The 16473-nt window shown below is 34.1% G+C and overlaps 1 protein-coding gene across 3 annotated transcripts; it reads left to right on the top strand.

Moving 5' to 3' along the window:
- Positions 1-3049: 3049 nt before the first annotated feature.
- LOC103936654 (synaptotagmin-3) lies at positions 3050-7718 on the top strand. Of its 3 annotated transcripts, none has more exons than XM_048590432.1 (13): positions 3050-3143; positions 3290-3425; positions 3955-4053; positions 4158-4208; positions 4277-4400; positions 4750-4868; positions 4979-5080; positions 5204-5278; positions 5414-5490; positions 5644-5890; positions 6420-6788; positions 7027-7152; positions 7251-7718. In XM_048590432.1, the coding sequence occupies exons 2-13, from the start codon at positions 3315-3317 to the stop codon at positions 7377-7379; spliced, it is 1629 nt and encodes a 542-aa protein (XP_048446389.1). In that variant the 5' UTR covers positions 3050-3143; positions 3290-3314; the 3' UTR covers positions 7380-7718. The 3 variants fall into 3 exon arrangements, with proteins under 3 accessions (XP_048446389.1, XP_009344777.2, XP_048446390.1); XM_009346502.3 differs by having other exon boundaries at positions 3102-3204; XM_048590433.1 differs by lacking the exon at positions 3050-3143 and having other exon boundaries at positions 3402-3425; positions 3955-4025.
- The last annotated feature ends 8755 nt before the right edge of the window (positions 7719-16473 follow it).

The following is a 16473-nucleotide window of genomic DNA, read 5'->3' on the forward strand; positions in this document are numbered from 1 at the left end:
AATTAAATTCTCTTAAAATCCCAATTGAATACACCCCGCTTAATATAGAATCTCTACAAATCAATTAAACTCCATAAAAATCATGAATTTATAAATCTATTAGTCTCTCAAATTCTCAATTGAATACACCCCCTAATGCTAAAGCTGTGAATTTAGAACAGTGTTAATATAAAAAAAAATGTGTGCGAATTTAAAAAAAAAATCCTGCTGTTTTAATAAATAATGCAACAATTTTCGTTTTTTTTTTTGTACAGGAAAATATTTTTATTAATTGTTAATATACAAATATATATGTATTTCACCATTAAGTCTTATTTTTTGGCTGGCTAGGTTGCATCTGCAGATCCGAGTTGCAGCAAACAAGACATTGGAAAAGCCGGTGTGAACACATTTTTATATCTAGGATCTAGCAATTCTAATATTTATTTAATATAGAAAACTGTGTTAAGTGTGTTAATCATCTTTGACTTGGGTACTGATGAGAAATTTTTTAATGTGTCGGAAATACAATTCAGTACGTTAAATGTAATGTAATACACTTAATATTGCGGATCATGTTTTCAACACACTTAAAAATCTCTTTGGTACTTAGTGCATTACAATTTATATAAGAGAAGCTTATTCATCAAAGCCATTATTTAAGAAAAAAGGATGACGAAGAAGCTTAAAAAAAAGGAGAAGAAAACCAGATGTTAGGTTTCCCCTGATATAATAGAATAGTACAGTCTTCCAAACTTTGACCCTTTTCTTCTTCCTACGTATTAATATTTTTTATCATATTTAGTGTGCACTGGCAAACCAATCTCCACGTGCCAAGTTAGCTTCGTGGTTATAGAAGTGATTTAAGAATGAGGATTTCGAGCACAGAATTTAACATATTTGGAGCATCATTCGACAATAACATGCTTGAGTTGTAATATAACTGCTTGAAAAAGTACTTACGTCAACGCTAATGTTTCAACTTGTAAAATACGCGTAACACCAATAAAAATTATATTAATTTTTTATAGAAATAATAAAACAAAAAGTAATAGGAATATAAAATGTTGACGTGGCTTAATCGTGACCACACAAATAGAAAGCATGAGAAGAGTAGGGAAATGGGAGAGCAGACCATCCACGTCTGTATTTAAAACTAAAAGATTCCTTCAGTTTGTACTCACAGACATATTCTATTAATTTTTCTGAAAGTTTAATGTTTTGCCAACCCATCAAGCAACATTGTAAACAGGATATGTTAAAACGATTAAGTAATATTCTTTTTTTGTTGGAAAATAATCAAAATGCATGTAATATTCCAAAACCCGTAATATTCGAGCACTTGCAAAGAATCTCCAACTATTAAACTTTGTGTTTTATTATTAAGTTTTTTAGTCAAAATGGTTATTGGTATAACTCCTCACGTTAATTCATGAGATTTAAAATCGATAGAGGTAGTTGTTTACCATTAATCATTTTGGTCATTCGATGAAAATTTCTGTTAAAAAGGAACCAAAATTTACAAAAATACCCTCAACATTTTTACAATCATTTCGGCCCATTGTTTATTAAATTGAGGGTGTTTTTATCATTTTAGTCTCTATTTAACACAGATTTTTCATAGAAGAACAAAAATAATTGATAGTGGACAAACTCAAGGATCACTTCTATTGATTTACAATCTCAGAACCCAAAGTAATGAGTTATACCACTCTCAGAAACCATTATTTAGCTGAAAACCAAATGGAAATCCTTGTCCTACCTTTTCTTTGTTGGTTTTTCTTGGTGTTGTATGTATTCACTTACATTAGGAATTTTTTTATTTCTCCAAAGATATATCAAGGTTTACTTGTACTTAATCCATAGCATTTCAAGTAAAGCAAATGACCATATGGTCCCAAAACACTTGTATTTAATGGTTTTTATATACTCAATAAATACATACATATTATATCATTTTTATGACGATATATTTATCTATTTTCCTTTGAAGTATGAAAAATATCCTTTTAAGCTATTCAGCAAATAATATACACCTTCCTATTACACATAAAATTGGGTCTTTTTTGGGTGACAAGCTTTCATCATCAGGAGGACAAGTTGTTTAGTTAGGTAGGTTGATAGAATACCGGATATTTTAATCATGCCTAATTAATAAGGATAGCTCATCCCACTTAAAATTATCTCCCACATTAAGTATTAACCCCAATAATTTGATCTAATGGAAAATGAGCCAATGAGTTGATCTAATGGAAACTGACTTCTAACCTGAGTTCAAATTCTCACTAATGCATTTCTTGGGATCATTAGATCTACTTGGCGGTGATTTACTTTAGCGTATCTTTGCTCTACGATAGAGACAACCTTTTGTATAATTACCAACTTTGTGGTGCCCAAAAATGCATCTGTGAGAGTTCGAATTCAAACTCAGGTTAGGAGTTCTAGACCTGCTTTGCACTTTACAAATTATGAATTGGCAAGCGTGGGCACAATGTCATTTCCCACATGAGTAATATTATTCATACTATGTTTTTATACCACATTTTCATATCATCTTAGATGACATTTGATATGAACAACCACATTATTTGAATTAATTAGATTTTTAAATTTAGTTCATTATTTAATAAACTAATAATTAAGAAAAACTAGTTAATTAAATGATGATTACGATATACAATGAGTCTTTCTCCTTCCTTTCGTTGGATTTTGCAAATTTTTCAAATGATGTGGCAGTCCACATTAGATGCCACCTAAGATGATATATAAATGTCATATAAAAACATGGTATGAATAACTATTACTCTTTCCACATTGAGAACGTAAAAACCAGTAATCATGTTAGGAGTTACATGTACACTTAGTGACTACTGAGAGGCGCTGGTGATCAGGCAATGGAGAGACTTTTCAGTGTGATTGACACACGAGGTGGTATATCACAGTGTCATTATAGAAATTGTGGGATTTGTGTTAAAAAGTTACTAACTTAAAAATTAAAATTTTTCACTACTTACATAAAAACACGTGGTGTACCAACCATATTTCCGTTACAATAAAAATTTTCATCAGGCAAAGGGCCGTTTCCGTTTCCTTCGAGGCAAAGAAAAGAAACAAAACAAATTCAAAGTTTCAAACTCTGAAGAAGAAAGCCATAGTAATTGAAGGTGAAACAACACCGCGTGTGACTCTCTGTTTCTTTTGGCGCTCTTCTCACTCTCAGACACTGTATTTTTCACTTAAAAGACAACCTATCGCTTTTAAATCTTATTGGATATTAAAATGGATTAGAGTTCTTCTTTTGGTTCTACAGCTTCCTGAAGTAGCAGAGGAAAAAGATGGGAGTTTTAAGCACTTTCTTGGGATTCATCGGCTTTGGCATTGGAAGTTTGGTGGGACTCTTGGTGGGTTTCTATCTTTTCATCTATTCAGAGCCTGAGGAAGTGAAGGTAAAATCTTTTACTATTTGAAGCTTTTGATTTCTGGGTTTTTTTGGTTGCTCATGGTGTTCGCTTAATTAATTGATCTTTTTGTGTTTTGAGATTTTGGATCAAACAAATGGTTTAATTTTCCAGTCTTGCATGGATTTGATTGCATTCAGTATCACCTGCATCTCTTATGAATTTCTGAGTTTCAGAAGAAACTGGGAAATCTTCAATTCCAATTTTTATGTTATTTTTGAATTTTGAGCTTATGTCTTCAATTATTTGAGAGAGAGTTTATGCTGATTCAAAAGAAAACCAATTGGTAAGTTTACCCTTTTGTTCTTTCTTCTGCAACCAATAAGCCATCAAGTGAACCTTTCATCCTTCATGTAACCAAAATTAACTTCACCTCGCCTGCTTTCCCCTCTTGAATCTTTGATTGTGACTAAGAGGTTGGTGTATGACTTTTGAGTCGATGAACATCGAACACTGCTAAACAAAAGTACTGTGAAGTGTTAAACGTTTATAGTGCTCAACATACTTAATGTTGCAGGATCCAATTATCAGGCCGCTGCACGAATTAGATTCTAGTACTTTGCAAGGTCTTCTACCTGAAATACCAATGTGGGTTAAATTTTCCGACTATGAACGAGTTAGTATCTCCTCTCAGTCTTATTACATTGAGCCTTTGCCCTTTCTTTCTCTCACTCCTGCTAACACCTCACCTCAATGTTGATTATACGCATCACTGTGCAGGTTGACTGGTTAAACAAGTTTCTCGTTGACATGTGGCCTTACCTTCACAAGGTGATAATCTGGTTAACAGTTGTATTTTTTTGCACGGCTTTTTAAGAGACTGGTTATTTATTGTGCAGGCAATTTGTTCTACAATAAGAAGCATGGCAAAACCTATATTCGCTGAGTATATAGGGAAGTATCACATTGAGGATATTGAATTTGACAAGTTGAGTCTTGGAAATCTGCCACCCATAATTTATGGTTAGCCTACTCACTTTGATAGCTTAATCATAAATGCTTAATATTTTCTGAGTGCAAAAGGCATTTTGATTTTCTTATCTAGCACTTTCTAATGCTCTTTGTTAAATTTGAAATGCGATGACGATGAGTCTACAGAAGTTTAGGGCCCCACTCCCATTGATTCATAAGTGACAGTTCTTCCTTGTTTTGTATGCATATTTCTGTTTATCTCACATCCGTCAACGTGGAACTAAAAGGATATTCGCATAACGTGTGCAAATCATGGTTAAAATTCAAAACAATATTTGGTTTATGCATTAACCCTTCGAGATTTATTATGATATATTTTGGTTACTTTTGAATCTTACAGGTCTAAAAGTTTATGAGACTAATGAGAATGAATTAGTCATGGAACCGGCATTTAGATGGGCTGGCAACCCTAACATAGTTCTGGTGTTGAAGTTGTTGTCTCTAAGAATTACAGTTCAGGTAACAAATCAAAGCAAAATCCTTTAGGAGAAGAATATGTATATTTTATTATTTATACGATGCTATGCTTGATGCATTGTTTTCAGAATACTGATTATTGTTATTCTCAGTTAGTGGATTTGCAAGTATTTGCAGCACCACGGGTAACTCTGAAACCTCTAGTGCCGACTTTTCCATGTTTTGCAAGCATTGTGGTGTCTTTATTGGAGAAGGTCTCAAAAGAGCTAACTTTTCTTTTATTTTTTTCACTTTTTATTTTGGATTGCATTTTTTTCTGACTGGTTTAGTTGGTTTGCATTGATAAGATGATTTTTTTTTCTTCAATTTATTTGCAGCCACATGTCGATTTTGGAATCAAGGTATTGGGAGGGGACATCATGGCCATACCAGGCCTTTATTGGTTTGTTCAGGTGCTTCACCAGTAATTCATTTCTGGATAGGATTGTGATTATACATTAGATGAGTTTTGGATAGCTGTGTAGATGATTTATGCATGTGCAGATGTTGGTTTGATTTGATTTAACTAACCATTTACGTGTTTACAGGAGACCATCAAAAAACAAGTCGCAGGCCTCTATCTATGGCCTCAAACACTGGAAATACCTGTTCTTGACGCTTCAACGTGAGTAACTATGAGATGGTGCAGCTGGCCTTGGCACATCTAGCTCATTCTTTTCACCTAAAATTGATTGATTGTATATTTTGTTTTACTTATATCTATTTCAAATATCTTTTTGTTTCACAAAAATGATTTTCCCTTTAAATATTTCAACAGAGTTGCCAAGAAGCCTGTGGGGATCCTTCATGTAAAGGTTATTCGAGCGCTGAAGCTTTTGAAGATGGACATCTTGGGAAGTTCCGATCCTTACGTCAAACTAACCCTCACTGAAGATAGGTTGCCAGCAAAGCAAACCAGTATCAAAATGAATAAGTTGAATCCTGAGTGGAATGAGAAGTTCAAGCTTCTTGTGAAGGACCCTCAAACTCAAGCTCTTGAGTTACAACTCTATGACTGGGACAAGGTTTTCCCCTCAGCTGTTTCTTTTGGCTCAATACTAATTTATTAAATTTTAATATTAATCCGTTTGATTTTGTTATTTCTTGCAATTCTTCTGCAATAGTGTGTGAACCCTCATTAGCGTTGATCTCTGCTTAATGCTAACTGCTAAGGAATATGAAGTTTGTTAATGATGTTGCCATGTCCTTTGATAAAAGGGAATCAGAAGGGATGTCTTGTGTTTTTCAGTATTGGTTCTCAAGCTCTTTGGTCTCAAATGTGTGTTTGAAAGCATATTCATGGAACAATAGTTTCCCAATATCATCATAGTTCATTATACTACTAGTTCTTGCTAAATGGTCGTTAATAAGCTTCTACGAACTTCTACTGAATAAGACTAAAATCAATAACTTTTCTCCGTTCGTATTGGTCATTAGTGTGTCTCCATAATTTATTCTTAAATCTGCTCTGAGTCTGAGGTGAGGTTTAGACGAAAGATTCTGTTCGTTAGTTTCTGAATTTGTGAACAACGTTATCGTCTTTTGTGTTCACAGGTTGGCAGACATGACAAATTGGGAATGCAGTTAGTTCCTTTAAAAGTACTAACACCCGGTGTGACAAAGGAATTTGTGCTAGATTTGGTCAAGAACACAAATATCAATGATCCTCAAAACAAGAAGCATAGGGGGCAAATCGTGGTGGAGCTTGCTTTTGTTCCTTTCAAATCAGAAAGCAGTAAACTTAATGGATCTAGTAATGGTTTTGGGAAAAGCGAAAGTGGAAGGTCATCGGAGAGTGATGAGTCCCTTAGTGGAGCTGGTGTACTATCCGTTTTGATCCAGGGAGCTGAGGACGTAGAAGGGGAGCATCACAACAATCCTTATGCTTTGCTTTGCTTTAGAGGAGAAGAAAAGAAAACTAAGGTAAACCTCACTTTGATAACTGTCAACTCCTTTTTATTGTCAACAACATTTTGTGAACATAGGCATGAACCACAAATTCAATGAAAAAATCTCGTAATCAGTCTCGTGGCTTCATTTACCTATTTATTTAACTTTAATCATGTTCTACACAATCCTTTGTGACAGTAAAATCTTGTAAGCATTCTCATGGTTTTGTTCACGTGTTTTCTTAAGTTTTTTTTTTCTATTTCGTTGGCAGATTATTAAGAAATCTCGTAATCCACTTTGGAACGAAGATTTTCAATTTATGCTCGATGAGCCTCCTTTGAATGACAAGATTCTTATCGAGGTCAAGAGCAAAAGCAGAGCCCTAATCCGAGCCAAGGTATGAAAAACACCATGGTTCCCTTATTTTTTTCCATGCTCTACTCTTCTCCACATGCTTTACAGTGCTCAGATTCTGTATCATCTCATCATGTGTAGGAATCACTGGGATACGTGGAAATTAATCTTGCCGATGTGGTACACAATGGCCGTATCAACCATAAGTACCATTTGATTGATTCCCAAAATGGAAGGATACATGTAGAGCTAAGTTGGACAAAGGCTTGAAGACATGGGATTAGAAAACAATGAGTTGCAAGTGATCTCAAGTCTCAACTGTCATTTCCAACTGTTCCGACCGATGATTTACGCGTTTGAATGGGAGGAAGAGAAGAGGAGACGGAGAGAGATTCTTGGATCTCATACATTGTTTTGATTTTTCAATTTTTAGAGTAGTCATTCATAGGGATAGGGCAAATTGGTTTAACATTCTTTTTACATCCCAACAATTTTGAAGTAGATTATGGTGAATTAGTATCTTATCAACCAATCTTGTACAGTTGACAATTATGAAGCAACCTTAAAGCTAAAGGGTAGTGCTATTCATGTATCCTTTTTTACGTCCCACATACTCTTGTTAATTTTTATCACTAATCATTTTCAATTCATTAGATCTGACAACCGAAAATTGAGAGCGGTGTGCGAGAAGTAAAAATAAGCGTGGATAACACCAACCAAGCTAAAGCAAAGTTTTCATCAGTAAAGTGCAAAGCAATCCCCTACTGATTTGGAATTGGATGATTTTGTTGATTTTACTTTGGGTTAGAGCTGGGCTGGAAGCTTACTCTTTTTCAAATCAAAATCCAATTTCAATTGTGCTAGCTAGACCAGGCCAGTTGGTAAGGGATTGAGCTTGGGTTAGACACCTCTGCAAGCTTTAGACCAGATCAAGCCCAAGTCACATTTTCTTTTATTAAAAAGTGGGGATGAAGCTGGAATGGGGGAAGCCTGCCCAACTCGATGCCAAGGCCCCCCCACTCCCGAAAGTTTTATGGTGTAAAATTTTAAACAATGTTTAATATTGATTTTTCTTTTGTTTAGTCCACGTCATGCCTTCAAATTAGAGTTGTGGGATCCACACGTGTGCTACATCAGTACATAACATAAATTTTGTTGAATTTGGACAGCAGGGGTGTGGGATAAATGTGGATGACACCATCAATATATTTTCAAAGTAAGAAACCAAACTAATGAGTTTTGAAAACGTTAGAATCATGTGATAAAATACCACTTCTACTGAATATACGATATGACAAAAACATGTTAACAAATCAAAGGACAAAGAAGATGAAGAAAAATTGATTACAAAGTTTGATTCTTAAATTTGTTTAAACCCATATTACCTCTCTCTACGCCTAACTTACCCTCTATATATATCGTTTCCAAAATGTAACAAATACGTCTGCGCCTCAAATTGTGGTGGAAGGCAGTAGGAAAACCTTAGAAGGGGAATTAGGATCAGTTGAAGTAGAAACAGCTAAATTTAAACGGCATTAATAGGGTTATAGGATTTGGGTAAATATTTAAAATATTCATTAAAAATATTCAACGGGATTCCTAGTTGTAGATCATAATTAAAGATTTGTACCTGATCCCATAGTCCCTGGTATGGTATTAGGGTTACCATGGGAATGGTCATCGAAGTCGACTTGATTGTTCCATTCCCAACTCAAATGCCACACTTGGGATGGGAACAATCCGGGCCATCGCGTCAAAAAATCAGAGGAACACAAGGCAACTGATTTGAAGCCATGAACTGGAATGTGGTGGATGTCTTGTTGTCAAAGTTAGGCAAAGATTTTCAAACACGATTGGCATTTTTCAGTTTGAACTCATATATATAGGAGAGCTCTCAAACTTCAAATCACCATCTATTCGTGAAAAAAGGGTCTGTTTTTCTGTTTGAAAGCGAATTAGGGTTTGGTTATTATAGGAGGAGTGGAAGAATAAGGGTTTTAGCCATAGTAAAATGTAGGAGAAAAAGTTGTGTGATTGTGAGTGTTTGATTATTGGTGTGGATTTATAAATAAATTTTGAATTTAGTTTTAATTGCATCTTGTCCTTAACGATAACTATAAAAATGACGACTTGATTCTTTTACATCCTCTCAAACTTGATTCTTCTACTAAGTTACAAGATGCAATAGTAAACTCTAGTAAATAATAGGAAATCAAACCATAATACTTATCCTACTAAAAAAGCTCTTCAGATGTAAAGTACTAAAAATACCCCCAACATAAAAATGAAAATAAAAAACCAAATTACTAAGCTCTAACTTTTCCGACAAAAGTTTCCCTACAATTGAGGAAGGTATTATAAAGCTAAGCATCCGTTATCATATAAGAAAGTTAAAAGATATAATAATACATGATAGGTTTGGATTATTGATCGCCATTGAGAATTCACTAAGTAAAGCTCAAGTTGAGCATGTAAGTTTGCATGTCTTGTGGCAAACCTTGTACAGGTTGGTGCCTTTTTATTTCTGAGCTAAACAAAATATTGTTTATGTAATTTCATAATTGATACGAAACAAGCCACCTTTTGGTGATGAAATCAAACTATTGATTTGCTAATTCTTTAACCGCTTCTTTCCCATTTGTATAGCACAAGTGAAATAATGTTCGCTGAAGAGGTTGATCGAACAAGTAATTGCAGCTGCAGCACGTCAAGAGAGGCAACGCCTCCATTTTCTCATTAGCCTTATTTAGGGTTTTGTTCATAGTGTTAATTTCAGTACGTTGAAAGGCCTAAGGTGTTGCAGCACCTCTTCCTCTTGAATCAACAAGATTATTATTTTATAACCTTTATATTTCTTTTGGGATGTCGATTATTGAGTGCATAATAAAACAAGAAATTTCTTGCAATTGAAACATATGGTAAGATCAAAATTTCAAGTCAATCACACTGCAGACATATAACATTACAAATACAAATAAATTATATCCTATTTATATGTATATGATACATGCACATAAGCACGGCAACATACATGAATATGCTTCAAAAAAATAAAAGCAAACAGTGAAAAAGTTAGAAAGCGACTTGCACGAACTCAAATTAAGCATGATCATATAAACATAAGGACCCCAGTGGATGCATGGATTAGGTTTGACTTGCTGATGATCAAATGCATGTGACGTCATAATTAAGGAAAGCTGCTTGACAACTTGTTCCCCTGTAGTCGATATGCATGGTTAAGACTCCATCTAAATTATCTTAATTAAAGAGAGTATAAATTAAAATAACACCCGAATCAAAGTTATCTTAATTTTGGGGTGATGGCTTCCCACGGGGATGAGACAGTGGCGCCGGTGGTTTGAGTTCTGCAGGGATTTTGGTTGTTGTTTGTTTTGCAACTTACATATCAGGAAGTACCTGCTTGTGGAACCTCGATATCCACGGGTTTATTAGCTAAATGGCAATTGGCACATACAATACGGCCAGTCACTTCTCGTGGATTTTCATAACCTTGCTGTGCAAAAATGGGACATGCATTTGAAAGGGATGCCTGGGTTAGTATATATATCATGAGCAATACGGAAATTGATTGAGTAATCTCTTTCTTTATCCAAGAAGAGGTATTTTTAGTTTGCCTGGTCCAATCGTTGATCCCGAAAATTTCTACAATAAAATTAGGTAGGTCGCTAGTATAGTTCCCTGTCTATAATTTTGCTATTTACTTAAATATTAAATATAAATAATTTTACTTATAAGTCTGTGTGTAAGCTTCCCATAGTATTTTGAGTTGTATTTTTTCTTTGGCTTGAGTTTTTTTACTCTCATCTCTCTCTTTGTTTATTTAGTGTTTTGTGTTTTGTTTGAACTTATTCAATTGATCACAAATTGTAATTTTCCCTAATCTTTAACGAAGTTTACTTTCTGACCCAAAAAAAAAAAAAGAGAGAGAGTATAGAAGAAAAGCAAGCATGTGCAATAATTAATGTTCCAATCTACCAAGTAAAAAAAATTTCGACTTTGCATATTATGATTTTGTTACATAATCTCTGTCTCCCCACTAAAGTAAACGTAGCATATAATATAAATATTCTCTAAATTCTTTAATTGACATAATAAGTTTGGTGTGTATGCCCTCTATGAAAAATGAGAATGAAGAACCATTATGCGTTTAGAAATTTGATCTTTCAATAGGTTTAATATGCCAAAATATTCGTGGATGACTGAGAACCATCGATCAAGTTGATCAAACGGTAAATTCAACTTAATCAATATTAATTTACACAATAAGAGAGAGATTATTAGTTATTTAAGCAATGGATGCATGATTATATGAGAATTTTCAAATGCAAGACATCGAATACCCTTAATCACTTTCACTACCCAAGTGGGGAGCACCATAAGAGGAGGGATTATTATTCCCCTTGGATATTAAAAAAGGTCAGCTTTCTCGTTGACTTGCCCCAGAAAGTCTGGCGAATTTTAGAGATATAGTAAAGGGAATCCTATACCCTCCCCACAAAGGGTTTTTATGAGGATTCTTTCTTTGTTATAATGCATCTCCACTCACTGCTATAGGAAGCCCTTCATTGCCCTCCCTCCCTCTCTCTCTCTCTCTCTCTCTCTCTCTCTCTCTCTCTCTCTGGTTCTCACTCAGTAGCTAGGGCAAGTTTGTAGTGTGAGGCATGCATGTGTGTCCTCAAAAGGAGGTGTGAAATGAAAAGGGGTCACTTTCCTGGTTCTTTGTTGATGTTCGTTTGTGGGGGAGAGGAATAACTTTTGCAATTCTAAAAAGCTACAGCATTTTAATTTTCTTTTAAAAGGTATATTATCTTGTGATATATAAAGTGGGGGGAATAGGGAACTCCACTCACCTCATTATATGATGGTTAAGTCTTTTGATTATTTGGATTTAGTGTTTGGTGCTTGGATGCCTTAATTGGGTCCCTACTGTGTGCACTCTCAATTTCAGAAGCTGATCTATGAGGTGTCATGTCGTTAAGGTTCTTGTGATTGAGATAGAGCGAGATCTTGAGAGTGTAAATCTCATGTCGGAAAGTTAACAGACCTTGCATGTACTTATAAGGAGTTAAACTACTTTCTATATTTTCAATTTTTTTTTTATGACAGTACCTCTGCTTTCTGAGTAAGTGAGAACAACTGGACAAATGAAGATTCTTGATGCCTCAGCAGACCATTACCAAATGCTTGAAATAATGGGGAGAATGGCAGATACAAATTCTCTGAGCACTCAGCTCTCCAACTCACATTTTCAAACTTCCAATAATCCCACCTCCCAATTTACTCTTAGAGAGATAGAGATGGAAGATTGTATTTGCATAGAGAGAACAAAGTTGTGTATGTGACTGTACTATACAACTATACTATTCCAAACATAATGTGAAGGGGAATATTTTGACCTAATTTCAGTTTTCAACCAAGGCCACATCCACTGGTAAACCTCATAAGGATTTAATGGTATATTTGAGGAATAAATAAATCCTCAAGAATCATACTTTCTTCCCCCCAAAATTATTCTACTACAACACCACCAACATAATTTATCTTCACTTGTAAGTGAGAGGTCTTATATTCGATTCTCACAGTGAATTTGAATTACATTATTGCTAGTCTATTGAACTCGAAGTGAGACGGCGCCGTCTTATCCAACGCAACGATATGGCCCTCTATTATCTTCTATCTGGTAGACTTGGAAAAGGGGCCCCAACTTTTTTCCAGAATTAGAGTTTGACCGTAGCTGCCCCCTTTTTTTTCCGCACCAATCCTTATTTTTTACTATATATTTTGGGGGTGTATAGCTCAGTTGGTAGAGCAAGGTTTAATCCACTTTCCCACCCTCTTAGTATAGATAATATTATTTGTTCAAAAAATAAATAAATAAATAAACACCACCAACATATTGCATATGTAACGTAATAAATAAATAAATTATTTTCCCTTTTTAAAACAATTATGCTCAACCAAAAGGCGTCTTAAGAAAATTTTACAACAGTATTTGTTTTTCTAATATAAACGATAGGAAAATGGCTTTCACACTATTTTCCCCTTCAATTTGAAACGATTATATGAAGTGAAAGAGAATTAAACATAGGTATGCCAAAATAAACTTGTGAGCATGAATCATTTCCCCAAACGATATTACGAGAGAAGAATCAATCAATACAAGGCCCCACTGCATGAATAGATGTTAAACGAATGTATATCATTTTAACACAAAAGGAAAATGCTAAGGGAACTCTTTTAAAATTAGGACTTCCTATGGAATATCTGTCAACTCATATTTTTTGTACTATGTTTTATAAATGAGAATTGACATTAAATTGAGAGATGACAGAATCCATAAAGAGTCTTATTTTCGAAAAAGTCCCCTTAACATTTCCCTAAGACAAATTACTCAGTCAACTCAGTACGTTGTCTTCCAAGAAGAGTATTTTCCAAGCACGAGTTTTCTCGAAGAAACCATTCATGATGGTTGCCCATTGCCTACTATATTCTCGTGGATTCATTAACTAATGGTGGTTATAGCTATAGACTAATATATTTCCAACTGCCAGTTTTTGACCATTGAATCGGGATGCCAATTCTAGAGGTTGATGATTTGCATGGTTCGTCGACCCGATGTTTTGTATGTTCTGAAACGCATATGATTATAAAAAACAGAAACAAGAACACCAAGATTATTAAGGTTTAAAACGACATATATCATCGTCATCACAAGTATATATATTACAAGTCTTGGACCTTTAGGGTTTAGAGACTTTGAATACATCGTTTTATGTGGGAAATTTGTTTTGGAACTTTAGGGTTCAGTATTAATATTACAAGTTTTGGAACTTTGAATGCGTCGTTTTAGGTGGGAAATTTGTTTAAACAATTTATTTACTGCTCTGGGAATGTTAAACATGCATAGTTTACTAATTTTTTATTTTGCATTTTTATTTTAAGAAATCGACAGTCCAAGTTGATTGTCTAGACATACCTAAACCTACTTTGGATCAGGATCCTCTCCTAATCTAAGGATGAGGATCCTCATGATCAAGGGATGTAGAACGTTGGATGAAAATCCAACGGTTATAATTATTATAACTTTAAAGGGACCCCCTGTTTGTAACCGTTGGATTTTCATCCAACGGTCCACATCTCTTGATCATGAAAATCCTCATCCTTAGATTAGGAGAGGATACTGGTCCACCTACTTTGTCCTGAAAAGTTTCTTTCTATTTCTTTCTTTTCGTCATCTTGTTATAATAAGAAGACAACATATAATTAAAAGATATGTTGAGCGGACACTTTAGGAACTCTCTGCCACTTCACAATTTAAATTAATTTTTATGTCAACATTATAAAATATTATGCAAATAATATGAAATGACAAAGAGTCTATAAAGAGTCTCACTTATAAATGATTTCCATTAGCATTTCTCTTAAAAAATTATGGGGAGAAAGAAAAGAGAATGTAGTGGCAAATCAAGAATTTTTGCTCCTGGAGGCAAGGTGATGTTCACACACCATTATTTTGGCTGGTTGTTCTTGGCTACCTACCGTACCTAGTTCTCTTTGAGGCTTTTTTTTTTTTTTTTTTTTTTCCATATTTGGCCCCATGGTGCTTAAGGAAAACATGAAAGGAACATTAAATAATTTCATGTATAGCAAATGGTGGAGAGTTAGTGCAATTGTACACGCTTATGACATATTATATCATGCGTCTATTAACTTTTAAAACAGTAAATATCATTCTTATACATAAAAAAGTAAGTAAACATTCTTTCTCTTTATGTAAAAATTACGAGTATTTAAAGCCCATTTGGTTGTAGAAATAATCTACAGAAAAATTAAACAATTTCTTTTTAAGCGAGGAAAATGAAACGATTTGGGAATATAACAGATTTCATTTGGGGAATATTTCAGAAATTTGTATGTAATATTCTTCCAATTTATATGATGTCTTTCTTTTAGTTAAATTTCATTCATAATTTGCTATTAAAGTCAAAGAGAAAAAAGCAAAATAAAAAGGAAAAGTAATGGAAAATACAGAAAAGAGAAATCCAACTCATGTGATGATAAGATCTAAGTCGTAATGTCAACAGGGTTGACATAGGAACCCACAAAACGACTGCTGTGATGATGTGCACGTGTGGCAAACTTATCATGATCATCATCTCATGTGGGAGGAAAATAAAAAAAAAAAAGAATTTTCAAAAATTAAATTAAAAATTGAAATTGCATGATTAAAAAAATGGCACCATTTGACTCCATGGCCAATAATGATTCATCATGATGGTGCATAATAAGCTAGCATGGGGGCCATGGCCCCCAAACCCCATTATTCATGATACAAATTGATTCATACATTTTGTAATGGGGGTATTCTTTTTGTCATTAAATTATGATCCACCCAACATTTTAGTGTTATTTTATCACCCAAAGTAAAAGATATGTTTCAAGAGACCATGGAGAAAAAGAGGGATTTGACAACCAGCCACTATCCCTAAATATTGCTGCATATTTGCATAGTATTGTCATTCCTTTATGCTTATATATAATATAGGTAGAATGAAAGTTCTGATCATTAATTTTATTCGGTTAAGATACGTTATACAAATAAGGGAATATGTGTAGCTCTCACTTTGGGGATGCAAAAATTATCTATTAAATATGATAATATCTGCTAAATACTAACACAGTAATACATAGTATAAATATCAAGATTCTAAAATGCGTTAAACACTAGTTTGTCGACCGACAAGAGTCTAGTGCCTAAGTGTCTAAGTGGCGAACTAGGCGGTTATTTTAATTTTAATTAAATTTATTATATAATGTATAGATAAAGGTCTACCTATTAAAAAAATACATAATTGTATTGCATTACATAAATTGCAAAATAGAATAACATATAAATTACAAAGTACTAAAACATATTCAAAACATGGGGAACAAGTATACAATGACTGTTTATCTAAGTATGCAACAAGTCTCTTATACTTTATTAAAAAAAATACAAAATGAGAGTTATATTTTTCTAGCTAAGTGATAGTCGCAATCTTGGGGGTGCCTAGGCAGTTCTAGGCAAGCTAGGAGGGTGCTTCGACAGGTCAAGACACCCTTTCTAATTTAAAAACGCCTAGAGATTAATCGTGGTAGTGGCCAACCACCTAATGCTTAAGAAGAGTCTTCTAGAACACTGATAAATACCATCAAAATGCATTAATATATTTTTGTTCCAATAACTCTTTAAATTTCTTCTAATTGGCCACGAATACTATATTACCAACCAAAGCTGCTTGAATTGACAATGCAAGATAGAAGTGGGATTGGCAAGTTAGTGTAGTGTAGCCTGGAAAAGGAA

This window comes from the organism of the source record quoted next, unplaced genomic scaffold (assembly GCF_019419815.1).
Source record: "Pyrus x bretschneideri cultivar Hongxiangsu unplaced genomic scaffold, Pyrus_bretschneideri_v1 Contig32, whole genome shotgun sequence".
Classification (NCBI taxonomy): domain Eukaryota; kingdom Viridiplantae; phylum Streptophyta; class Magnoliopsida; order Rosales; family Rosaceae; genus Pyrus; species Pyrus x bretschneideri.